We start from the raw sequence: 27,835 nt of genomic DNA on the forward strand, positions 1-27,835 counted from the left end.
TAGTTCATATGTGTGGTCTTCTCACATCCTCACTGGAGCCTGGAGTTGGGGTCTTAAGACTGGAAAGCATCAGTCACAGTATTAGAACCCAAACTTCAAACTCCTATTTCAGTATCTTTTCCTCTGTGTGACATCACACCAAAGACACAACTCTTTGTCCTTTCTCATATAATTTATAGAAATGAAAGGCTAGCCTGTGCTCCGGAAAACAGCACTAACACTTGGACTCAGAGCTAGAAGGCCTCTCCATTGAAGAGTTAGATGGGCTCTCTGAACCTCAGATTCTTCATCTATAAAATCCTTACCTCTTCACAGGACTACTTGGGCAGCAGGGAGATAGCAGAGAACAAAATGGACCAGGAATCCTGCAGGATGGGGCTTACATTCCAGTGTCATGATGTTCATTCAAGGTAAACTATGTGAATGTATGCTGAGAAATGGAAGGGGCTGTACAAACCCACCCTCCAAACCCAAGGGAAAGGGACATAAAGGCAACATTATTGGTCAAGCAAGCAGTGAGGTGTGTGAACACCACCACCATTGAGAACTGCAGCAGAGGCTCTTCCCTCAGCCCTGGAGCTCATCACAGGTATAGAAGAGACTCTGGGGAAGTGGGTCTCTCCCAAAATGAACATGGAGGTAATACTGTCTCCTGAGTGTGTCACCATGAGATTACACAAAGTATAATGTGTACTGAAGTGAGTGAAGTAGGCACAGTTACCCCAAGGTTTCTGATGGCCAGCCAGACTAAGCAGTACCCTGGCCAAGAGTTTACCAAAGCCAACAGAAGAATGTGTCAATCACCAGGGCCAGCTCCCTATGTGTACACTGCATGCAGTACTGAGGTATGTATCTAGGAGCAAAATTGCTAGGATGGAATTTAGCCTACCTTGACCTTTCCAAGATAAGGTCAGAAGTGGCTCTATCAATTAACAGCTCCACCAACAGTGGATGAGAGTTGCTTTTACTGCACATCTTCATCAGCACTTGGTATTTTCACACATTTTGGGGGCACCCAGATGGCTCAGCAGAGCACATAACTCTTGATCTCAGGGTTGTGAGTTAGAGCCCTATGTTGGGTGTTGAGATTACTTAAAATAAAATCTTTAAAAAAATCATGCTCACATTTTCACTTCTAGCCAATTCTTTAGGCATGTAATGGTATTAATTGTGACTTTAATTTGCATTCCCTAATTATCAGTGTGTTGCATCCCTATCCATATGATTATTTTTTTTCCTGTCCATATAATTATTAATCTACATTTCTCCTTTTGTGAAGCATCTACTTGACCCTTTACCTATTTTTCTATTAGACTACCTATATCACATTGATGAGCTGTTTTATTGCTCATATGTGTTGCAAATATCTTTTCCCACTTTATGGCTTATAATTTCATACTCCTAATATTAAATTAATATTAAAATTAATTTTTATGTAGTCAAACTTATCAATCTTCCTTTCTGGTTACAAAATCATTCCTGAAGAATTACTTCCACCTATGTATGCTCAAAATCACATGAAAACATCACTTACATCCTAATAGCAGGGATAAAGTAGGTAACTCCACAATCACAGCTTCTTGGGCTCATCATGGAACTGAGGTCACAAGGCAGCCAGATAAATTCCAAGGGGTGACAAGCCCCTTCAAAAAGAGAACGCATGAATTTTTCCATGGCAGAGCCCAGGAGGAAGAGGCAGCGCCATAAAAGTGAGAAAGAAGACCAGCCATATGTTAATGAATTCACAAAGGCAAAGTTTAGCTAGACTGACAGTTCAGAATCTCTGTAAGCTCCAGACACAAGGGTTGTCTACAGCAATTCACATGCCCTTTTCACAAACCTCAACTGGGTGCTCACAAGAAAAACTGGGTGTGGGAAGCATGAGACCTGAGAGCACCCCAGTTAGTGGTGTGTAGGGACAAAACAACACCCACTTCCCAGACTCCTCTAGCAATCAAAGTGAAAGACTTAAGCTTCTGGAAATTTTGCTTTTCCCACAACCAGGAAAAATGAACTGGCTCTGAGAGGGTAAAACAAAGCCACATACCTGGGCAGGTGAGGCAGGAAGACCTTCTCCCCACTATAAGCCTCATTTCCAATACCTGTTGAGGAAAGAACAGAAATCCTTCTGCCACTGGTTCCAAGCAAAGGTATGAGGGAAGGGTAAAAGCAAGAACAATTCCTCTGGGGGAAGAAGGTGCAGACCCTGCACTAATACAAAGGTCTGCTGCCACTGTGGGGAGTGGGATCTAAAAGCTTGCTCCCACTCTAGCCTGTCCTCAGATACAAATCAGAGTTTGGCTGGCAAGTAAGGGAAGGGCGAGAAGGGGAAAGAAGCCCTACCCTGAGACTCAGGTGTGCAAAGTCTACCTAAGAGTGAAGCTGAACCAGGAAAAAAGAGAAAAACTGCCCTGATTAACAAGCCACAGCAGTTTACTGCGGGGAAAGTGGGAAATGCATGAAGAGACCCGCCTTCTCTGAGGTTCAGGCACACACAACCCACTGAAAGTGGAATGCAGAAACACCGGGAAAAACATTCGAGTATCTCAGGCCTCACATGAAACAAAGGGTAGCAGCACCTTGCCACTGGAGAAGCTGTAGCAACAGCAAAGCTCAGACCAGTTCTACTACTGACTTGACTGACTCGATCCCTAAACTGACCACCTAACAGAAAAAAAGACCTGCTCATCTTTGGGCATCAGTGCTATTTACATAAATCTCCATTATTCTTGTATACACAATATTATTTATTAATAACTGATATAATATTATTATCAATTATAATTAATAATAATACATATTATTATAATATTATTTATTCCACACTCAGAAACAAAAAAGAAAAGAAAAACAAACCACCATTTGTCAAATGACAAACAGGTCAAAACAACTAGACCCAGAGATGACCCAGATAACGGAAATAACGGAGACTAATGTGTGACAGAATGTAGTGGAAAAGATGAACAATATGTATAAAGACATGGAGAATTTGAACAGAAAATGGATACTACAAAAAAAAGGAGTCATGAAAATGCTAGAAATAAAGAGCAAAAAGATCACCACAAAACCAAAAAGGAAGAGTCCCTTCAACTATATTATTAATTACATAGAAAATAAACTTCAGAACAAGGAATTTTACAGGGATGAAAAAGAGCATTACATAATGATAGTTTATCAAGAAGACATGAGAATTCTAAAAGTGTATAGACCTAATGACAACTTCAAAATGTATAAAACAAAACCTGATTGAAATCAAAGAAGAAATAGCTAAACTCCACTTATAGTTAAGAGTTTTCAAAAAAAAAAAGAAAAAAAAAGAGTTTTCAGCAATATTTTAAATGAGCAAAATATTTGAACAGACATATCAACATAAAAGATATTTTTGAGGCACCTAGCTGGCTTAGTGGGAAGAGGATGCAACTCTTGATCTTGGGGTCATGAATTTGAGCCCCATGCTGGCTATAGAAATTATTTTTTTAATTTATTTTTGTTTTAGAAAGAATTCTTTTTTAAAATATTTTTATTTATTTATTCATGAGAGACATAAAGAGAGAGGCAGAGACACAGGCAGAGGGAGAAGCAGGCTCCACGCAGGGAACCCGACGTGGGACTCGATCCTGGGTCTCCAGGATCCCGCCCTGGGCTGAAGGCAGCACTAAACCGCTGAGCCACTGGGGCTGCCCAGAAATTATTTTTTTTAAAGATAATTTGGTAGCAAGTAAGTACATGAGAAGACACTCAGCATCATTAGTCTTTAGGGAATTGCAAATTAGACCTACAGTAAGATATCATTAGATAGCTAGTCAAATTGCTGAAATTGGAAAGACTGGGGCAGGGTCCCTGGGTGGCTCAGTCTGTTAAGCATCTACCTTCACCTCAGATCATGATCCCAGGGTCCTGGGATCAAGCCCCACGTAGGGCTCCCCATCCAGTGGGAAGCCAGCTTCTCCCTTTGCTGGTACTCTCTTGCATTCTCTCTCTCAAATAAGTAAACAAAATCTTTTTTTTTTTTTTTTTTTAAAGTAAAAAGACTGACAATACCAAGTTCTGGTGAGGATGCGGAGCTCTGGAACTCTCAAGCATTACTTCTGAGAAAGCACTCTGGAAAACAGCTTGGCAATTTCTTATTAAAGTAAACATAGGGGGATCCCTGGGTGGCCCAGCGGTTTAGCACCTGCCTTTGGCCCAGGGCGCAATCCTGGAGTCCCGGGATCGAGTCCCACATGAGGCTCCCGGCATGGCACCTGCTTCTCCCTCCTCCTGTGTCTCTGCCTCTCTCTCTCTCTCTTTCTCTATGTCTATCATAAATATATAAATCTTTAAAAAAATAAAGTAAACGTACATACAATCCGTTAATTCATTCCTAGATACCCAACAGAAATAAAACATATGTCCTTCCAAAACCTGTATATGGGCAGCCCTGGTGGCTCAGTGGTTTGGCGCCGCCTTCAGCCCAGGGCATGATCCTGGAGACCCCGGATCAAGTCCTGCATCAGGCTCCCTGCATGGAGCCTGCTTCTCCTTCTGCCTGTGTCTCTGACTCTATATCTCTGTGTCTCTCATGAATAAATAAATAAAATCTTTAAAACAAAACAAAACAAAAAACCAAAGACCTGTATATGTCCATAGCAGTTTTATTCATCATCACCAAAATCAGAAAACAATCCAAATGTACACCAAGTGTGAGCAAATAAACTGTCATACAATGAGACCCTCTTTAGCAACAGAAAGGAATGAACTACTTATACACACAATAAATATGAATGAATCTCAAAAACAAGAGGCTGAGTTAAAGAAGTCAGAATCAAAAGGCTGCATATTGGGGCACCTGGCTGGCTCAATCAGTAGAGCATGTGACTCTTGATCTCGGGATTATGAGATTAAGCCCATATTGGGTGTAGAATTCACTTTAAAAAAAAAAAGAGGCTGTTTACTATTTGTTCTGTTTTACATTCTGGAGAAGCCAATGCTATAGGGACAGAAAATAGATCAGTGGCTATCAAGGTCTGAGGATAGAGGGAGAGAATTTACTGCACAGGTGAATAAGGAAGCTCACAGTGATAGAAATGTTCTATAACTTGCTGGTGCTGGTGGATGCACAACTTGCACATGCTGTCAAAGCCCATAAAACTGTATATTTTGAAAAGGTGAACTTTACACCACGTGTCAGGAGTCCCCAAGATCATTCCCAGGTATAACGATTCACTAGCAGGATTTACAAGACTCAGCATGTAGTCCACTCACAACTAAGATTTATTACAGTGAAAGTATACAAAGCAAAATCAGCAAAGAAAAAAGGCATGGGGAAAGAAGTCCAGAGAAAACAAGGAGCAAGCTTCCAAGAATCCTCTCCCAGTGGAGTCAACACAGGACATACTTAATTTCTCTAGCAATGAATTGCGACAACAGATTTGAAATGTCATCTATCAGGGAAGTGCAAAGAGATTCACTGCCCAGAATTGTTATCGAGAACTGATTATGTAGACACCCACTGCTTAGCACATTCCAAGATTCCAGTCTCCCAGAAGGCAAGCAGGTGTTCAGCGTAAACCACATCGTTTGCAGAAACCCTGTAGGCACAGTGAACCACTTACCAGAGGGAGTGGTGAGAACTCTTCTGAAATCTGAGTTCCTAGACACCAGCCATGGACCAACCTTTTAAGCAGTTCTTTCTCAAGTTAGCTACATTAATTCTTTTCTGCACATATCGCAACAAACCTAAATGACAAAAGAAAGAAAAAAAGCAAAAAAAAAAAAATGTTCTTAAGATGATGAAAGCACTTTCCTGGGGCACCTGGCTGGCTCAGTAGGTGGAGAGTGTGACTCTCGATCTCAGGGTGGTGAGTTTGAGCCCCCTTTTGAGTGTAGAGATTACTTAAAATATATCTTTTTAAAAGTTTTTAGGGGATCCCTGGGTGGCTCAGCGGTTTAGCGCCTGCCTTTGGCCCAGGGCGTGATCCTAGAGTCCCGGGATCAAGTCCCACGTCGGGCTCCCTGCATGGAGCCTGCTTCTCCCTCTGCCTGTGTCTCTGCCTCTCTCTGTCTCTGTCTCTGTGGGTCTCTCATGAATAAATAAATAAAATCTTTATTTTTTTTTTTACTTTTTTTTTTTAAATAAAATCTTTAAAAAAAAATAAAAGTTTTTAGAATTGTAGAATACTTGCATTTTTTAAATAAAAACTATGTTTTGCCTTTTACATCTAGGTCTATAATCTGTGGTGTGCTAGAGCTGCTTCTTACTGGCTCAGGAGAAATTTGTTCAATTTTCATGTATTTTATGAGCCATTTTTTTTATTGGAGTTCAATTTGCCAACATATAAGCCAATTGTTAAATACAATGATTATTAAAAATTAACTATATAAACTTACAATTAAATAGATTATGTTTAAAACCAAGGTAATACTCAAAAATCATCACTTCCTACTAATTTTACTGTTATCTCTGCTATTGAGGTTATTTATGTCAGTTGAATCTATATGTTAGAAATACCATCTATGTACACTATCCGCCCTTTTTTTCTCCTTTTCTGCATTCAGTGACCTTACCTTGGTTGCTTAGAGTCAGCCAGTGTAGGAGTATTTACGCCATGAACTCACTCAACATTGACAGTCAGGGATCATTCCCCTTGGGGAGCAGCTGGTTGTTAAATATTCAGCAGCACACTGCTGTCTGTAATCCACGTAGGATTGATTTTTGTAAATGGTAGGAGTGCAATTTCATTGTTTTTTTGTTTTTTTCTCAAATGGATATCCAGTTGGCCCAGCATCATTTACTGAAAAGGCTACCATTTTTCATTTTCCCATTTCTCATTTTCCCAATGCTCTATCATATTTACATTATTCAAATGTATTTATATGAATGAGTCTGTCTGAGTCTGTCTCGAGATCTTCACTGTTCTTTTGGTCTATTTGTCTACCTCTGTGCCACTACCACACTGTGTTCCTAGCTTCACAGCAAACCTTGATATCCAGTATACCGAGCCCTCTCACTTTTTCCCAAAAGTGTCTCAGTCACTTTGAGTTCTTTCCATTTCTACATATACTTTAGTTCCAGCTTGTCAGGTTCCACCAAAACAAAAAGTAAACAAAAATCCTTGAGATTTTTATTGGAACTGGATAGAATCTGCAGGTCATTCTGGAGAAAATAGATCTTTACAATATTGAGTTGTCCAATCAATGAACATGGTCTATCTTTCCATTTACAAAATCTTCTAGAATTTCTCTAAATATTGTTTTATGGTTTTCTGCATGAAATATATTTGTTAGATTTCTTAACAGGTACCTAATTTTTTACAGTATTATAAGTGATATCTTAAAAAAATATTTTTAGGGGATCCCTGGGTGGCGCAGCGGTTTAGCACCTGCCCTTGGCCCAGGGCGCGATCCTGGAGACCCGGGATCGAGTCCCATGTCGGGCTCCCGGTGCATGGAGCCTGCTTCTCCCTCTGCCTATGTCTCTGTCTGTCTGTCTGTCTCTCTCTCTCTGTGACTATCATAAATAAATAAATAAATAAAATAAAATAAATATTTTTAAAGTGACATCTTCAGAATTTTTAATTTTCTGTTTTCTTTGTATTTTATGCAGAAATAATTATTTTTAAAAAGATTTTATTTATTCATTCATGAGAGACACACAGAGAGAGGCAGAAACACAGGCAGAAGGAGAAGCAGTCTCCATGCAGGGAGCCCGATATGGGACTCAATCCCTGGTCTCCAGGATCATGCTCTGGGCCAAAGGTGGCGCTAAACCACCAAGCCACCAGGGCTGCCCAGAAATAATTATTTTTAACATTGATTTGATATTCAACAACCTTGATAAGCATGCTTATAATAATTTACATTTAGGTTCTTTTAAGTTTTCTATGTATACAACTATATAATCTGCAAATATGATAGTTTTTTCCTTCTTTTATAATTCTTTTTTTTTTAAGATTTTATTTATTTATTCATGAGAGACACAGAGAGAGAGAGAGAGTCAGAGACACAGGCAGAGGGAAAAGCAAGCTCCACGCAGGGAGCCCAACGTGGTACTCGATCCCGGGACTCCAGGATCACGCCCTGGGCCAAAGGCAGGCGCCAAACCACTGAGCCACCCAGAGATCCCCTTCTTTTATAATTCTTATACATTCTAATTCTCTTTCTTGGTTTATTACATAATCCAGGACCTTTCAGTATATTGTGAATAGATATGGTGGAAGTCGACATCCCTGTGTCATTGCCAGTCTCAAAGGGAAAGTCTTCAACCTTTCATCACTAAAAATAATGTTTTCTGGGGGCGCCTGGGTGGTTCACTTGGTTTAGCATCTGATTTCAACTCAAGTCATGATCTCAAGCTCCTGGGATCCAGCCCTGAGTCAAGCTTCCCACTCAACAGGGAGTCTGCTTCTCCCTCTCCCTCTTCTTCTGCCCCTCCCCCCGCTCATTCTCTCTCTCTCTCTCTCTCTCTCTCTCATTCTCGCTCTGTCAAATAAAGAAATAGAATCTTTTTTAAAAATAATGTTTTCTGTAGGCTTTTTGCAGACTTCCTTTATCAAATTAAAGGAGCTTCCTTCTATTCATATTTTGCTAGAAGTTTTTACTTTAAATGAGTGTTAAATTTTATCAAAAACTTTTTGATATCTATTGAGATAATCATGTGATTTTTGTCTTTTATCCTCTTATTTTTTAAAAAAGATTTTATTTATTTATTCATGAGAGACACACAGAGAGAGAGAGGCAGAGACATAGGCAGAGGGAGAAGCAGGCTCCATGCAGGAAGCTCGATGTGGGACTCAATCCTCTGACTCCGGGATCACACCCCGAGTCAAAGACAGATGCTCAACTGCTAAGCCACCCAGGCATCCCTTTTTATCCTCTTAATAGATAAAATTACATTGACTTTTCAAAGGTCAAACCAATTTTGCAATTTTGGAGTAACTATAACTTGGTTGGATGCATTAACCTTTCAATTTGTTGCTGGGCTCTATTTTCTAACATATATTTTTAGAAATTTCACATATACATTCCTGAGTTAGATTGACTTGTAACTTTCCTTTCTTGTACTATCTTTGTTAAGTGTTTGGTATCATGGTTATTTCAGCCTTATAAAATGTATTGGGTCACCTTTAGGTTTCCCAGACCCAATTCTAATGTGAGGGTGGGGAGCTCACACACACCACCAAGCAGTTCTCAAACACCAGCAGGATGTCTGAGAATTCAACTCAATTCTGACAGTATCTACCCAAGATAGCATCAGATGCCACAGGTTAAGGGTTCAGTCCTACAAGGCTTCCCCTCACCCTCCACTTCAGATGCCACTCACAAGACCCAAGCTGTTACCTATGCTTTGGACGACTGGCTACAGATTGGAGGTTCCAACAATCTTCTCCTTAGGTTTGACTGGTTTGCTAAAGGTGCTCACAGAACTCAGGCAAACACTTACTTTTACCAGTGTATTAAAGGATATGATAGAGGATATGAATCAATAGATGAAGAGATACATTGGGCAAATTCCTGCACAAAGGAGCTTCTGTCCTCAGTGGAGTTTGGGGCCCAGCTTGGTGACATGTAGAGGTGTTCTGCTTCCCCAAGCATGGGACTCTCCAAAAAAGTACCAAAAAGCTGTTCTCTCTCTGTCTCTCTCTCTCTCTTTCTCTCTCTTTGGAGACTTTATTGCATAGTCCTGATTGACATAGTCCTCATTAACCATTAGCTAATTCAATCTCCAGCTCCTCTCCCCTCCTGCTGCTATAAACAACCTTGTGTAGAATTTTATGTGGACATAAGTTTTCAACTCCTTTGAGTAAGTCTGCAGGAGTGCTATTGCTGGATCATATGGTAAGAGTATGTTTAGTTTTGTAAGAAACTGCCAAGCTGTCTTCCAAGTGGTGATACCATTTTGCATTCCACCAGCAATGTATGAGAGTTCCTGCTGCTCCACATCCTTGTCAATATTTGGCATTGTCAGTGCTTTGGATTTTGGCCATTCTAATAGATATATACTGGTATCTCATTTTTTAAATTCATATCTCCCTTTTGGCACATGATATAGGCCAACTTTTCATATGCTTATTTGCCACCTATACATCTTTGGTAAGATGTCTGTTACAGTTTTTAGCCCATTTTTAAATAAGATTTTTTAAAAGATTTCATTTATTTATTCATGAGAGACAGAGAGAGAGAGGCAGAGACACAGGCAGAGGGAGAATAGGCTCCATGCAGGGAGCCCGATGTGGGACTCAATCCTGGATATCCGGTATCACGACCTGAGCTGAAGGCAGATGCTTAACTGCTGAGCCACCCAGGTGTCCCTTTAAGTCAGATTTTTAAAAATTATTGTTGAGGTTTTTTTTAATCCTCCTAGCCCCCAACCCCAATTATTGTTGAGTTTTAAGAGTTCTTTATATATTTTGGGTAACAGTCCTTTATCATTTGTATCTTTTGCAAATAATTTCTCCCAGTCTGTGGCTTGTCTTCTAATTCTCCTAATATTGTCTGTTGCAGAACAGAAGTTTTTCATCTAGTGAAACCCAGCTTATCAATTATTTCTTATTTTTTTAATTATTTCTTTCAGAGTCATATCTTTAGTGTTGTATCTAAAAAGGCATCACCATACCCAAGGTCATTTAGGTTTTCACTTATGTTATCTTGTAGAACTTTTTTAAGATTTTATTTTTAAGTAATTTCTATATCCAACATGGGGCTCAAACTCACAACCCCAAGATCAAGAGTCACACTCTTCTGACTGAGCCAGCCAGATGCCCATCTTCTAGTTTTACATTTTTGTTTTCCATGTCAGTTTACGATCCATATCCATTTTGAGCTAATTTTTATGAAGCATGTAAGATCTGTCTAGATTCTTCTTTTTTTTCTGTCCAGTTGTTCAGTGCCATTTGTTGAAGAGATTATCTTTGCTCTCTTGTATTGCCTTTGCTCCTTTGTCAGAGATCAGTTGACTATATTTATGTGGGTCTATCTCTGGGGTCTCTGTTCTGTTCCATTAATCTGTTTGTTATTTTGCCAATTTCTCACTGTCATGATTACTGTAGCTTTATAGTAATTCTTGAAATTGAATAGCATCTGTTCTTTAACTTTGTACTTCTCCAGCAATATTGTATTGACTATTCTGGGACTTTTGTCTCTCCATAGGAACTTTGGAATCAGTTTGTTAACATCCATAAAATAACATGGTGGAATTAAATTGAATCTATAAATCAAGTTGGGAAAAACTGACATCTTGACAATATTGAGCCTTCCTATCCACGAGCTTGGTCTATCTCTCCATTTATTCAGATTTTCTTTGAATTTATTCATCAAAGTTTTATAGTTTTTCTCATGTAGATATCATATGTATTTTGTTAGATTTATACCTAAGCATTTCATTTTTGGGGGTGCTAATATAAAAGTATTATGTTTTTTATTTCAAATTCCACTTGTTCATTGTTAGTATATAGGAAAGCAATTGACTTTTGTACATTAGCCTTTTATCCTGCAACCTTGCTATAGTTTATTAATTTCAAACATTTTTCTGTTGATTCTTTCAGATTTTCTACATAGATGATTATGTCATCTGCAAATAAAGACAGTTGTATATCTTCCTTCCCGAACAGTATGTCTTTTTTTTTTAATTTTATTTATTTATTTATTTGAGAGACAGAGAGAGAGAGAGAGACAGTGGAGGAGAGGCAGAGGGAGAGAGAATCCTTAAGCAGACTCCCCTCTGAGCACAGAGCCTGACATGGGGCTCAATACCAGGACCCTGAGATCACAACCTGAGCCAAAACCAAGAGTCAGCTGCTTAACTGACTGAGCCACCCAGTTGTCCCGATTAGCATACCTTTTATTTCCTTTTCTTGCCTTAGAGGAAAATCTTCAAATGTTTCAACATTAAATAAGATGTTAGCTGTAGGTTTCGTGTAGATAATCTTTTTTTTTTTTTTAAGATTTTATTTATTCATTCATGAGAGACACAGGCAGGAGAAGCAGGCTCCATGCAGGGAGCTCGACATGGGACTCGATCCCGGGCCCCCAGAATCACACCCTGGGCTGAAGGCAACGCTAAACCTCTGGGCCACCAGGGCTATCCAGATAATCTTTATAAAATTGAGAAAGTTCTTCTCTGTAGTTTACTGAGAGGTTTTATCAAGAAGAGTCATTGGAAAATAAGTCAAAGAAAGACGAATACCAAATGATTTCATTCATATGTGGAATTTAAGAAATTAAACAGATGAACATAGGAGAAAAATTAAAAAGAGAGAAAGAGAGAGAGAGGCAAACCATAAAGGAGACTCTCCTAGGCAGGGAGATAGATTAAATGGACAATGGGTATTAAGGAGGACATTTGTTGTGATGAGCACTGAGTGTTGTATGTAAGTGATGAGTCACTAAATTCTACTAATGAAACTAGTATTTCACTATATGTTAACTGGATTTTAAATAAAAACTTGAAACAAAGTTAATACAAAGAGGAAAACTAGATATTATAAAAGGGTGGTACAGAGAATTTTGGTTATCTTTTATTAAGTTATAAAATGTTCAACTATATTCTTAAACTGTAATAAAAGAAAAATTGTTTGAAAAAAAGAATAGTTATTAGATTTTGTCAAATACTTTTTCTGTATCTATTGATATGATCATATTATTTTTCTTTTTTAGTCTGTTGATGTGATGGATTACATTAATTGATTTTCAGATGTTGTACCACCCTTGCATACCTGGGATGAATCCTACTTGGTCATGGTATCTCATTCCTAAGAACCTTCATCATTATGCCTCCTCTGAGATATCCGTGTTTCAGGGTAGATCCTGATTGGCAAGCCAATCCAGGTGATCCCTGTCACCTTGCCGTTTATTGGTTTTAAGCTTGAGCATGTGATGCTGCTCTGGTAGATGAGGGAAGTTTGCTGGATGAATTCTGGGGAAAATTTCCTACCTCCAAGAAACAATGGTCTCTTTAGTGAATATGTTGTGCCTGAATGTGACCCCTGGCATGGCAGCAGCCACTTGAGACTGTGAGGTACACTCGCCTGAGGACAAGGCTAAAGATAACAAAACAGAGAGATGGAATGTGGCTGATTCTTTTGCATGTGTGCGTGTGTGTTTTTAAAGATTTTATTTATTTATTCATAAGAGACAGAGAGAGAGAGGCTGAGATATAGGCAGAAGGAAAAGCGGGCTCCCTGTGGGGAGAGCCCCATGCGGGACTCAACCCTAGGACCCCAGGATCATGACCTGAGCCAAAGGCAGACAGTCAACCACTGAGCCACCCAGGTGTCATGGCATGTGCCTGATTCTTTAGAAATATCACTGAGCATGAGAATTGGCCAGTTCAGGAGCTGTGCAGCCTCTAGGTTTCTAGAAGCCAAAAGCGTTTCAACTTTCCCTTTCTCTAATGTGCTCCCCTTTCACACATGCCCCCCATTAGGGTCCTCATAACATTTATCGCTATTGGTCACTATTTTTATTTTTTATTTAATAAGTATTTATAGAGTATTTACTGAATGCCATACACAGTTTGAAGTATGTTACAAATATTAACTCTTTTGTTCCTTGTAACTACTCCATACAATAGATGCTTTTATTACCCCTACTTTCCGGAGAAGCAAGCTGAGGCACAGAGGTTAAATAGCTTCTTCCTGGTCTGAAGGTGGAGCTAGAAGTGAGATTTGAACCTAGGCCCTCTGACTCCAGAGTCAGTGCTCATCACCACTGTTCCTCTCTGGTTTTTCACTTTTGGGTACTTGTTTTCTGTCTGATTTACATGGGATAATCATTTCTTTTTTTTTTTTTTTTTTTAATTTACTCATGAGGAACATGGAGACACAGAGACATAGATAAAGGGAGAAGCAGGCTCCCTGCAGGGGAGCCCCACTTGATTCCAGGACCCTGGGATCACAACCTGAGCTGAAGGCAGATGTTCAACCACTGAGCCACCAAGGCACCCCGGAATAGTTGTTTCTTGAGAGCAGAGATCCTGTCTCGTTCACAACAGTGGTTCCAGGGCACTGCAGGTAGGTGCAGTCTTTACTGAACGCACGAATGAATGAATGATTATAGACTCTAGTTCTTTGTTACATCCACAGCTCTGGGCCTGGAATAGGGCTGAGCATTCCTCAGGGTGTATTAACTGGGGCTTGTGGAGTGAACCCATCTCTGAATCCCTGATGATGCCCCATCTTTGGGGTCCCCAGGGAAGGCCTGTGTAGAAGTCCCACTAGGCGGCAAAAGCATGGGCCTCGTTTGGCATTGCCTTGTTGTTGCTGGGTGCTCTCACGCTGGCCCTTTCTCATCGCTTCCCTGCAGAGGAAAGGGACCTGGCCCGCTTCCCCCTTGGCACTTCATGTGCTCATTTGAAGTTCCTGAGGCCAAGCCCAGTGGGCAGCCTGAGCTGCCATCATTAATCACACAGCCCGCGGCTGCCTGCCCACGCGGCCGGCTTTGAGGGTTGGCCAGAGACTCTGGTGGGAACTGCTCACTGTCCTAATTGGGCCTCTCTTGGGAGACGGCAGGTCCTGCTTCTCACTTGTCTTTCCCTTGGCTGTTGCTTCACCCTCTCAAAGAGGACAGCATGCTTCCTGGTCTGGCTGGCTCTGTGGCCAGCTGGGGCAGGAGTTCACCCTTGTTCTACAAATGGAGAAATAGAAGCTCTGGTCCCTGCCCAAGGCCAAGGCAAGGCCAAGCAAGGTTGCCAGGAGTAACCACCAGAAAGCTGAGTGACACAGCTCTGTTCCTCACTCTTCTGGCAACTGGAGTGAGTTCCCACAGGAAAAAAGAGCTCCCTTCGGCTCCTATGGCCATCCAGGCCCCGCCAAGCACCCGGCGCAGGACTCTGACTCTGATATCCATGAAGGTGTGTCCATGTGAGAATTGCCACACCCCCCAGAGACCCTGCCAAACCCACAAGAAACCAGAGGAGAGCATGGCCAGCAGAAGTAGATGGCAGGTCCCCTCTGAAGCATAGTGGGGCAAAGCTGGGTTGCTGGATACTACTGTGACCTCCCTGCTCTGCACCTCAGAATTTGCCCTGCTAGAGAATAGAAAGAATTTTCAGGTGCTTGGTAGCAGGAGGGGAGGCCTTGTCTGTGAGAGACTGGTAAGGCACCTCTCCTCCATTCAGAGTCAGTCAGTCAGGGAAGAGCTTAATTACAGCAAGTCCTGGTCACCTATCTGTGGCTTAAATCACCTCTGGAAAATTCTCTAAGATCACCAAGAAGGCTCTTATGGCTTCCCACCACAGTCCAATTTTCTTCTTCTGCCAACTTCCCCACTTTATTGCTAAATGGGTCACTTTCAGTTGAGCCCTTTGGCCTCCGTGAGTCATCCCCTGGTCCTCATTCTATTCTCTGAGCACTTAGAATGAATCAGGATCCAAGGACAACCAGAATGCTCTCTCTGAACCTTCTCTTTTGCTGGCTGACTCTCTTAATCCCTTCAGACATCCCTCATGTGACAGCTCTCCTGGCCCCTGGTTTTCTTAGTGCCCTTCTCAGAACATCCTGGGTGGATCTAAAAGGGTTCTCTGTATTCTAGGCATGAATGCAGAGGGGCTGCTTACCTCAGGCCCACCCCAGCACTCACACAGCCAGGGCTGGAGTACAAATGCAGACCCATGTCTGGAAGTTTACAGGTTATCAATCAAGCTCACCATTCAACGAGTTCTACTTTGATCTTCGTATTTTCCTAATGTTTTGGAAGGCTAAGCTTGCATTTAGGATTCTTAAATTTGGAGTTCTGTCCCAGGATGTGGCAGGGCTTGGAAATCAGCCCTGCTGCCTGGTCCTGAAGACTGGTTCCCTTCCAATTAGGCCTGCCTCCACCTTCAATGCAAGATACACTAGGAACATGCGTGAAGATACCTGAGTCCACATGTTCCAGCTTTGTCCACACCCCTCAGCCTCTGCAACCCATCCTTCAGGGAAATGGCTGGAGAAATAGGCGTGGGGCCATTTCGACAAGAGATTCTGGGGTTCCAGGTACCCAGTATGGTCTGGAAGATGATAGTATGGATTCAGATCATGCACGTCCCTGGGCCCTGAGGACTCTTCTTGTCTGGGTCTGAGGGCTTCAATAACTTGCCTTGTTCCCATGATCAGTATCATGCATCCTTCTTTTGAGTCACCCTGAACTGATACCCATACATTCCCATATATCATTTTCCTGTCCTGAGGGATATAACTGCTCTCAATTGGTTTTGGGGACACATGTGCTAGACCTGACCTTTGTCAAAACCGAGGTTCATATTTCTAACCTGTTAAGCTTGTTTTGAGACTCACAGTTCTGTCCTCCAGAAATACATAGATGCTAACCCCCCATGTCTCTACCACCCATGTGTTTGCTGAATGTGCCTCCAGCGCCCCCAAGCAAGCCCTTCATATATCATTGCTCAGCCCAGGGCCTGGCTTTCTTCCCTGGTGTCAATTCCTCTCTGGCTATATTGGTCCCAGGATGTAGGGTTAGCAGCACTGAAAGCCATCTAACGATGGTGGGGTGATGGCAAATGGAGTGTAAACAGCACTTTGTAAACTGTGAAGCTCTCGTACAAGCTCAGCTTCCTGAGTGCTACCTGACTTGCCAAGCCCATCAGTAGGGCTATAGGTGGCATATTGCCCAGTGCAGAGCTTCAGGATATGACAGGGCTCACAGCTCCCACTCTCAGAGCTTCAGGTGGCTCAGGGTCCAACCGTTGGCAAAACCTCCATGTCATCTTCCCTGCTTCTGTCATCTCAGCCCTCCCTTCACATAACCTCATCCTGCTGGTCCTTCCAGCACCTCCTGCCCTGTGCCCACCCATGTCCTGTGTCTGAGTGGCACTGCCCAGACACTTAATGCAAGGAAAGAGCACAATCAACTTGCCCAAGGTCACCCTTTTCCTACAGTGGCTCACATCCAATAACTGATCCAAATGGGGGTAAAAACCCTGGCCACCACAGCCCAGTGCCAGACAATCCTGATGACCTATTTTAGCTTCAGGCCTCCCTTTGAGGTCAGTGAGGGCTGTCATTGGACCTGCATCACATCTTGACTTCTCTGGCACGTTGTAGACAAGGATTAAACTGTGCATTTTTTCTTAAGAAAAAATCTTAACGAGGGCACCTGGCTGGCTCAGTCAAAAGAGCATGTGACTCTTGATCTCAGGGTTGTAAGTTCAAGCCCCACATTGGGCCCAGAGCCTGCTTAAAAAAGAAGGTTAAGAGATTAAAAAAAAAATACCAGTCTGGAAAAACCCTGCAGAAATATACTATTGAATTTTGTGTGTCCCTCTCTGTACACTTGGTAAAAAAAAGTAAAATACATTAAAAATTATACTGGGATGAGGAGCATTATTGTAATTGTGTACTTGAGAATACTGTGGCTTAGTTAAGGTTTTTTCTTTTTCTTTCTTTTTTAATCAGGCTCTGGGCCCAATGTGGGGATCACATTGTAGACGCAGCAAAACCCATAAGATACCTGGCATCACAATTCCAGACTTCAGGCTGTATTACAAAGCTGTGATCATCAAGACAGTATGGGACTGGCACAAAAACATACACATAGATCAATGGAACAGAATAGAGGACCCATAAATGGACCCACAACTATATGATCAACTAATATTCGACAAAACAGGATAGAATATCCAATGGAAAAAAGACAGTCTCTTCAATAAATGGTGTTGGGAATATTGGACAGCTACATGCAGAAGAATGAAACCAGGCCACTTTCTTACCCCTATTCAAAAATAAACTCAAAATGGATGAAAGACCTAAATGTGAGACAGGAATCCATCAAAATCCTAGAGGAGAATGTAAGCAGTAAACTCTTTGACCTTGGGTGCAGCAACTTCTTGCTAGACACATCTCCAAAGGCAAGGGAAACAAAAGCAAAGATGAACTATAGAATAAAAGGCTTTTGCCCAGCAAAGGAAACAGTCTTAGAAAGCTAAAGCTGACAGAATGGGAGAAGATATTTGCAAATGACTCATCAGATAAAGGGCTGGTATCCAAAATCTATAAGGAACCTATCAAACTCAACACTCAAAAAACAAAACAAAACAAGAATCCAGTCAAGAAATGAGCAGGAGATATGAACAGACATTTCTCCAAAGAAGACATACAAATGGTCAACAGACACATGAAAAAATGCTCAACGTCATTCAGCACCAGGGGAATACAAATACAAATCAAAACCACAAAGAGATCTCACCTCACACCAGTCAGAATGGCTAAAATTAACAACTCAGGAAACAATAGATGTTGGCAAGAGTGCAGAGAAAGGGGAACCCTCCTACACTGTTAGTGGGAATGCAAGCTGGTGCAGCCATTCTGGAGAACAGGATGGAGGTTCCTCAAAAAGTTAAAAATAGGGGCAGCCCCGGTGGCTCGCTGCCTTCAGCCCAGGGTGTGATCCTGGGGACCGGGGATCGAGTCCCACGTTGGGCTCCCTGCATGGAGCCTGCGTCTCCTTCTGCCTGTGTCTCTGCCTCTCTCTCTCTCTGTCTCATGAGTAAATAAATAAAATCTTTTAAAAAAAAGTTAAAAATAGAACTACCGTACAGCCCAGCAATTATACTACTAGGTATTTATCCAAAGGATACAGTGATCCAAAGGGGCATCACACCCCAATGATTATAGCAGCAATGTCCACAATAGCCAAACAATGGAAAAAGCCCAGATGTCCATCGACAGATGAATGGATAAAGAAGATGTGGTATATATATAATGGAATGCTACACAGACATCAAAAAGAATGAAGTCTTGCCATTTACGATGATGTGGATAGAACTAGAAGGTATTATGCTGAGCAAAATAAGTCAGTCAGAGAAAAACAAACATCATATGATTTCACTCATATGGAATTTAAGAAGCAAAACAGATGAACAAAGGGGAAAAGGAGGAAAAATAAAATAAGAAGAGAACAGAGTGGGGGAACCATAAGAGAGTCTCAACTCTAGGAAACAAACTGAAGGTCCCTGGAGGGGAGGGGGTGAGGGAATGGGGTAACTGAGTGATGGAATGAGCCCTGGGTATTTACGCAACTGAAGAATCACTAAATTCTATCCCTGAAACTAATAATATAGTATATGTTACCTAAATTGAATTTAAATAAAAAAATAATAAAAAGATCCTGTATAAGATGAGGGTCTAGTTGGTGCAGAGTTCCCAGTGGGAGGTCAGGGCTGTGAGGTGTAGGAGTAAGGAAGGAGCTGTTCTTTTGCCCACACCTAGCAGAGAGCCCTCAACACTGGCAGCAATTATGTCAAAACCAGAAATCCAAGCCACTGTGGGCTCAGAGCCGTGGGGTTCACCGCGGTGAGTAGGCTTGGAGAGAAAAGAGGAGCAAGCTGCAAAGGACACTGAGAAGGAACAGTCTGGGGAGTAGCAGGCCCATCAGGCCATGAGCCCCAGAACCTTTGTCAGGGAGTGACGGGTTGCTTGAAGGGCCGCTGATGCTCCCTAAGGTGCGTAAGCCACCCAGGCGTCCCTAATGACCCTGACTCGAGCAGGTCCGTGACGCGGTGCAGATGGAAGTGCGATGAAAGGGATCCCTGGGTGGCGCAGCGGTTTGGCGCCTGCCTTTGGCCCAGGCGCGATCCTGGAGACCCGGGATCGAATCCCACGTCGGGCTCCCGGTGCATGGAGCCTGCTTCTCCCTCTGCCTGTATCTCTGCCTCTCTCTCTGTGACTATCATAAATAAATAAATTTAAAAAAAGAAAAGAAAGGAAGTGCGATGAAAGGAGTCGCAGTACAGAGTGGGGAGAGGCAGCCTGCAGTGCTGCAGTGTGACTGGGGAAGGGAGAGTTGGAGGAGTGGGGGGTGGGGGGCTGAGCCTCGGGGGAGGCTTTTCCTGAGGAGGCGGGGTGTGTGGGGGGGTTGTTGGCAAGATGGTCCCTGCAAGTGTAGACCTAAGTCTCGCCCTCCCCTGCTCAGGGCCCTGGGTCTGTTGGCAAAGTGTCTCTACAAACACACTTTTTTTTTTTAAGTCTCTTCATTTCATCTTTAAAGCTCACATGAAATTTGCATTCGACTTCGTTTATTATATGGCTCTTTGTTTTAAAGGATTGACTTTTGTACCACTTACATGTTAAATTCTTTTTTTTTTTTTTTAAGATTTTATTTATTTATGAGAGACACGGAGAGAGAGAGAGGCAGAGACACAGGCAGAGGGAGAAGCAGGCTCCATGCACCGGGAGCCCGACGCGGGACTCGATCCCCGGTCTCCAGAGTCACGCCCGGGGCTGAAGGCAGCGCTAAACCGCTGAGCCACCCGGGCTTCCCTACATGTTAAATTCTTAACTTTTCCCTCAACTAAATATTCAAATAAAACCAATGCCCAGGTTGCCCCCTGGCCTTCTGAAGTCCAGTCTCCCTGGGGTATATATGCTCATTGCAGCTGCCCCAGCCTCTAGCACAGCTACATTCTACAGTGTCTGTGTGACTATTGCCAGCGGCATCCCCCATCAGAAAGCCATCCTCCCAAACGGGCTTGTCTCCTTCTCTTCTCCCAGCCTGATCCCAGGGACCTGCCCATCTCCTCCTGGCTCTTCAAAGTCCTCATAGTCTTGCCCAGCCTCCCTGGGGTTGGCCATACTGGTGCTGTGGTACTTCTTGTCTGGTTGGAGGCAGCTGCCCTCCACTCTGCTGACGGGGGTTCTGACCATGCTTCCTGAAGGGCTGAGTGAACCCAGAGAGAACCTGTGGCTACCCAATCAAGGCCCCCTTGCTGCTCAAGGAACAATCTGGGCCCCCAAGGAAAGGAGGCAGACCCTTGGGCCAGGCCACACTGGGCAGAGTTGGGTCTGTAGCTCTCGAGGCCAGTGGATGCTCAGATTCTCCCGGGCTGGCCAGTCTGACGGCTCCATCATTAGAGACCTGAGTGATGATTATATTCAGCCATGCAGGCGCCCGGCCAAGGTGCCAGCGCTGTGTGATGGGACCGGCTTGGGCCCAGAGTGAGGGACGAGGGACGGCTGGCCGAGAAATCAGAGAGGCCCTTCTGCCACTGGTTCCACCTTTCCGCTGGTGACATGTAAGAGGGTTAGGGCTCAGAACTCTGGACAAGGGGCTTTTATTCTCAGGGCTATGTTGTCATTGGCTGGCCAAGCCCTGGAGACAGGAACAAAAGCTGAGGGCAGGTCTGTCACCCTCCAAGCCCCTGCTTTGTGGGAGAGCAGGGAGCCCCAGCCCCACTCGTGGTGGGTGCCTGGCATCCAGCTCCACCCAGGTCTGCCGGAGTCCAGAGCTCCAGAGCCAGAGGGAGGGCTCCTCACCCCGCGTCGAAGGCCTGGGCCACCTGCGGGCTAGCACAGGGCATTCCCTGAGGCCCTTGCAGGGCAATCACCGCATCCTGGGGGGTCGGGATGAGAGGAAGCATCAGCCGCTACTCCAGCCACCACTGAGATTTATGTGGAGGATACAAAGGCCAGAGAGAGCCATGGCTTGCCCAGGGTCACTCGGTGAGGGAAGGTCTGAGCTGGGACTAGAAGAAAGGGCTGCCTGGCCTGGCCAGTTGGCCTTGGCCTCCAGAAAGGCGCCAAGGCCGTTGTCTTCCCACCACTGGTTAGTTTTGCCGGCTCTAGAATTCCTTGTGAATGGAATTGTATAGTATGTACTCTTTTAGATTCTTTCTTTCAGTTAAGCGTCTGCTTTCGGCTCAGGTCATGATTCTGGGGTCCCAGGATTGAGCCCCAACTCTAACTCCCTGCTCAGGAAGGAACCTGCTTCTCCCTCTCCCTCTGCCCCTCCCCCTGCTTGTGCGCACTCTCTCTCTCAAATAAATAAATTAAATCTATTTTTTAAAAAGCGTAAACATCTCATCATATTTACTTAATTTTTAAAAGAATATCCTTATTTCTAACCAGGCTATTCACCTCAAAGTTGGCTCCCAGTGACCAGAATGCTTTCCTCCTTTAGAAAAACATACATCTGCACATCCATATATATATACACACACCCATATATATGATTTTTTTCGTTTTTTTCATTTTTTTAAAGATTTTATTTATTTATTCATGAGAGACGCAGAGAAAGAGAGAGAGAGGCAGAGACACAGGCAGAGGAAGAAGCAGGCTCCATGCAGGGAGCCTGACGTGGGACTTGATCCCGGGCCTCCAGGATCAGGCCCTGGGTTGAAGGTGGCGCTAAACCGTTGAGCCACCTGTGCTGCCCTGTTTTTTCATTTAAATATAAAAATATTACTCTGCCTTGTGTTATAAACAGAGCACCAAGCAATAAGAGCTTTCCCTGCTAAAGTAGGTCAATCCATCCTTATGCTGAACTTGTTTTCAAGTGAGAACATTTAGCCCCAGGAAGAAGGGGGTATTTCCTACCTGATTCTCTCCTGAGTCTTGCTTTTAATAAAAAGTTGGTTATAACCTTATAGGAGGTGGAACTTTCCACCTCGAGGGAAAATCCTAACCTAAACACAAAGTAACACCCCTCCATCCCCACCACACTCAGCTACCATAAGGAAAAGCTCTTCCCCTCCCTTCACAAATACTATGCTTTATCAGAATAGCTACACCTTCTGGACAAACGCTGAGACTTACTTTTAAAAGGGTCACTGGAGAGCACCTGGGTGACTCAGTCGGTTAAGTGTCTGCCTTCTGCTCAGGTCATGATCCTGGGGTCCTGAGATTGAGCTCTGTGATGGGCTCCTTGTTCAGCGGGCAGCCTGCTTCTCCTCCCCTTGCCCACCCCTGTTGCTCATGCTCTCTCTTGCTATCTCCCTCTCTCTTTCAAATCAATCAATCAATCAATCAATCAATCAATCACTGGACTGAGGTGTGGGTAAGGGCAGGTGCAGGAGGACTGGTTAGGAGTCTACTGCACCGATCCAAGCGCCTGACTCTGGGGGCTTGGAGTGCACTCATGGTTGCAGAGCTGGGCATATTTTGAAGGTGGAGACACAGGTGTTGTTGGGATGAGAGAAAGTGAGGAGTGGAGGGGGACCTGATTTCAACACTGGAGGCCAGAATTGAGGAAGACTGTGGGAGATGTAGGTTTGCAGAGATGATCATGAGTCAGTAGGAGATGTCTGTTAAGGCATCCAAGTACAGATGTCAGTAAGGTGGCTGGAGAGAGGTGTGGGGTGGAAATGTGAGTCTCCATGGTGTGTTTACTGGAACGTCTAGCCAGGGCAATTGGCAAGAGGATAAAATAAAAAGCATCCAAATGGGAAAGGAAGAAGTAAAATTATATTTTAATAGATAACATGAACTTATACACAGAAAATCCTAAGGAATACACGCATACACATAACTATTAGAGCTAATAAATGAGTTTAGTAAGGTTGCAAGATACAAGATCAATATGCAAAGATCAGTTATATCTCTCTCTCTTTTTTTTTAAGATTTTATTTATTTATTGAGACAGAGAGAGAGAGAGGCAGAGTGTGTCACACAGGCAGAGGGAGAAGCAGGCTCCATGCAGAGAGCCTGATGTGGGACTCGATCCCAGGTCTCCAGGATCACGCCCCGGGCTGCAGGCGGCGCTAAACCGCTGCGCCACCGGGGCTGCCCTCTCTCTTTTTTTTTTTTTTTTAAGATTTATTCATTCACTTTAGAGAGAAAGGGAGAGTGGGATGGGGGGCAGAGGGAGAGAATCTTCAGGCAGACTGTGCTAAGCACGGAGCCTGATGAGGGGCTCCATCCCATGACCCATGAGATCATGACCTGAGCTAAAACCAAGAGTCAGATACTTAACTGACTGTGCCACCCAGGCACTCCTATATTTGTATTCTTTAGCAATGAACTATCCCAAAATGACATTTAAAATAATGCCATTTAAAAACATTAATTAAATAATGCCATTAATTCTCATTCTTTGCTGGTGGGAATGCAAAATGGTGCAGCCACTTTGGAAGATGGTTTGGTGGTTTCTGACAAAACTATACTCTTACCATATAGTCCAGCAGCCTTGTTCCTTGGTATTTACCCAAAGAAGTTGAAAACATGTCCACACAAATACCTGCATGTGGATGTTTATAGCAGCTTTATTTATAATTGCTAAAACTTGGAAGCAACCAAATTGTCCTTCAGTGGGTGAATGGATCAACAAACTGGGGTACCTCTGGACAAGGGAATATTTTTCAGTGTTTTATTTATTTTTTTTAATTTTTATTTATTTATGATAGTCACACACAGAGAGGGAGAGAGAGAGGCAGAGAGACAGGCAGAGGGAGAAGCAGGCTCCATGCACCGGGAGCCCGACGTGGGATTCGATCCCGGGTCTCCAGGATCGCGCCCCGGGCCAAAGGCAGGCGCTAAACCACTGCGCCACCCAGGGATCCCTTTTTCAGTGTTTTAAAGAAGTGAATCATCTAGGGCACCTGGCTGGCTCAGTCAGTAGAGCATGCCACACTTGATCTTGGGGTTGTAAGTTTGAGCCCCACGTTGGGTGTAGAGATTACTTTAAAATTAAAAAGTTGTTTAAAAAGTGAGCCATCAAGCTAGGAAAGAATATGAAGGAAACTTAAAGGCATATTACTAATCAAGAGAAGACAATCTAAAAAGGCTACACGATGAATACCTACAATTTACATCAACACGGATGGAACTGGAGGGTATTATGCTAGTGAAATAAGTCTGTTGGAGAAAGACAATTATCATATGGTTTCACTTATCTGTGGAATATAAGAAATAGTGAAAGGGACCATAAGGGAAAGGAGGGAACCTGAGTGGGGAAAAATTAGAGAAAGACAAACCCTGAAGGACTCCTAACTCTGGGAAACAAAGAGTTGCAGAAGGGGAGGTGGGTGGGGGGATGGGGTAACTAGGTGACAGGCATTAAGGAGGGCACATGATGAGATGAACACTGGGTGTTATACTATATGTTGGCAAATTGAATTCAAATAAAATTATAAAAATTAAAAATAAAAAAAATAAAAATAAGGCTACAAATGGAAAAGGCCAAACCTCATGGAGGTGGCAAAAAGATCTGTGGTTGCCAGGGGCTTGGGGAGAGGGAAGGATGAACAGGGAGAGCACAGAGGATTTCTAGGGCAGTGAAACCATTTTGTTTGATATTCTAATGGTGAATACATGTCATTCTAAATTTGTCAAGACCCATAGAAGTTACAATACTAGAAGTGAACCCTGATGTAAACTACAAACTCTGGGGGATAATATGGTCATTGACTGTGAAAGTCCTACCACTCTGGTGGGGATGTTGATAGTGGCAGACGCTGTGTGTGTGTGAGATCAGAGAGTAGTTGGGAACTCTGTACTTTCCATTCAGTTTTGACATCAACCTAAAACTAAACTGTAAAGTCTATTTATCTTATTATTTATTTATTTATTTATTTATTTATTTATTTATTTATTTTTTTAAAGATTTTACTTATTCATTCATTCATTCGAGACAGAAAGAGAGAGAGAGGCAGAGACACAGGCAGAGAGAGAAGCAGGCTCCACACAGGGAGCCCGATACGGGATTCGATCCCGGGACTTCAGGATCATGCCCCGGGCCAAAGGCAGCACTAAACCGCTGAGCCACCCAGGCTCCCCTATTTTATTATTTATTTAAAAGGACAAAGGGCCACATGGCTGGCTCTTTCAGTCAAGTATCTGACTCTTGGTTTCAGCTCAGGTCATGATCTCAGGGTTGTGGGATCAAGTCCCGTATCAGGCTCTGCACTCAGAGTGGAGTGTGCTTATCCCTCTCACTCTGCTCCTCCCACCCTCTTTTCTCTCTGGAATAAATAAAATTTTTTTAAAAATAATAAAAAAGGAGCAAAGATCTGAATAGACATTTTCCAAGGAACATATACAAATGGGCAATAAGCACATGAAAAGATGCTTAAGATCATTAATCATTAGAGAAATACAATTAGAAATCATAACGAGACACCATTTCACATCTACTAGGTTGGCTATTAAAAAAAAAAAAAAGGAGGTAGAGGCCTTGTTCTCTGCCTTTCTTCTCTGGTCGACGAGGCTGCTCCAGTCCGCAGTCGGCTTGAGACTGAGCACCATGCCTTCAATTAAGTTGCAGAGTTCTGATGGAGAGATATTTGAAGTTGATGTTGAAATTGCCAAACAGTCTGTGACTATCAAGACCATGTTGGAAGATTTGGGAATGGATGATGAAGGAGATGATGACCCAGTTCCTCTACCAAATGTTAACGCAGCAATATTAAAAAAGGTCATTCAGTGGTGCACCCGCCACAAGGATGACCCCCCTTCTCCTGAGGACAATGAGAACAAAGAAAAGTGGACAGATGATATTCCTGTTTGGGACCAAGAATTCCTGAAAGTTGACCAAGGAACACTTTTTGAACTTATTCTGGCTGCGAACTACTTAGACATCAAAGGTTTGCTTGATGTTACATGCAAGACTGTTGCCAATATGATCAAGGGGAAAACTCCTGAGGAGATCGTAAGACCTTCAATATCAAAAATTACTTTACTGAAGAAGAGGAAGCCCAGGTACCCAAAGAGAACCAGTGGTGTGAAGAGAAGTGAGATGTTATGCCTGACACTGTAACACTGTAAGGATTGTTCCAAATACTAGTTGCACTGCTCTGTTTATAATTGTTAATATTAGACAAACAGTAGACAAATGCAGCAGCAAATCAGTTGTTTTAGCAGAATATTGTCCTCCTTGCATGTGTAGTTTAAGTACAGATTCCAAACTTATGGCTGAGTTTCTTCTAGTATGATCTAAAGTTTCTTTTTTTCTTTGCTCTTAATAAACTGAACTGTGGGTTCTCTGTAGAAGGTGGCATTTTGGACTTTCCCTCTCTTTGTAAAGCAATTTCTGCCTAGTTTATTGTCTGGTTAACTTTAGTTTAATGACCTTTTAAAAGTTGGCATTGTAAATAAAACAAGTTGAAAAAAGTTTTCTGAAAAAAAATAAAATAAAAAATACAATAAAAGAAAACGAAAGTTGGGATGGATGAGGAGAAATAACCACCTTCAAATACTGCTGGTGGGGCCATAAAATTGTACAGCCACCCTGGAAAACTGTTTGACAGTCTCACCAAAAGGTAAGCATAGAGTTATGTATGTATGTACTCCTACGTGTCCACCCCAGCCTTGGGCCACTGGATCATCCTGACAGGGCAATCATTCCTGATGTGATGCTAGGGTCTGGGAGCGAACAGCCAGGAAAAAATTCTTCAGATGTCTTTGGTGCCAAAAAGGTGGTTTTATTAAAGCACGGAGATGGCCTGTGGACAGAAAGAGCTGCACTGGGGTGGTGAGGAGCAATTGATTATATTTTCAAGTTGGGAGGGAGTTAGGGAGAGCATAAATCTCTAAAGAATTTGGAAGCAAGGTTTCCAGGACCTTGAGGGGCTAACTGCTGTTAAGGTCATTTACTACCATCCAGTAAAACCTTAGTCATAAGACCCTTCATAGGCATGTCAGGGGCCATATGCTCGGGGGATGATTGGGATAGTATATCTGGGGGAGGGGGGTGGAATATATCTGGCAGGTAGAGATAATGGAAGTTTCCAAAGGGATTTTTATATGTTAAAGACTTACAGGATCCTGGGGGTCGGACTAATGTCAAACTAAGGTTGCCTTTTGCTTCTAGCAAAGTATCAACATCAAAGCAGCTGAGCTTCTTGGGGAAGGTCACTCTGCCTGTTTCAAGGACTTGTCAACCGGCTGCAAGTTGTAAGGAAATTTAATTTTTTTTCTACATTTCTTTTATCTTTGTTCTTCACCTCACTTCCAGCAGAGTTCTCCTCTCACTCTTTCCCTGCCGTGTCCAGCCTAAGCACCACTAGTTTCGGCACTTGCTGGCTGATTGCTTTACTGTTTTCTTTATTATTTTTTAGAATTTTTATTTACATTCCAGTTAGCTAACACAAGGTGTTGTATTAGTTTCAGGTGTACGATACAGTGATTCAACAATTCTGTACATAAGGGGTGCC

At 42.9% G+C, this 27,835-nt stretch overlaps 1 protein-coding gene and 1 pseudogene across 2 annotated transcripts in view; both read left to right on the top strand.

The window, feature by feature from the left end:
- Window positions 1–11,550, top strand: part of CSPG5 (chondroitin sulfate proteoglycan 5) — a 28,430-nt gene extending 16,880 nt beyond the window's left edge. Inside the window, exons 5-6 of one of the 2 annotated variants that reach the window (XM_035703282.2) lie at window positions 316–410; window positions 11,523–11,550. In XM_035703282.2, the coding sequence (XP_035559175.1) occupies window positions 316–410; window positions 11,523–11,535 (108 nt within the window). In that variant the 3' untranslated portion in view covers window positions 11,536–11,550. Of the gene's footprint in view, window positions 1–315; window positions 411–4,023; window positions 4,070–11,522 lie in introns of those variants that run through there. The other variant, XM_035703281.2, reaches the window with a different exon arrangement.
- A 14,314-nt stretch (window positions 11,551–25,864) lies between these two features.
- Window positions 25,865–26,679, top strand: LOC112666860 (S-phase kinase-associated protein 1-like; annotated as a pseudogene).
- The last annotated feature ends 1,156 nt before the right edge of the window (window positions 26,680–27,835 follow it).

This window comes from Canis lupus, chromosome 20 (genome assembly GCF_003254725.2).
Source record: "Canis lupus dingo isolate Sandy chromosome 20, ASM325472v2, whole genome shotgun sequence".
In the NCBI taxonomy this organism is placed as follows: domain Eukaryota; kingdom Metazoa; phylum Chordata; class Mammalia; order Carnivora; family Canidae; genus Canis; species Canis lupus.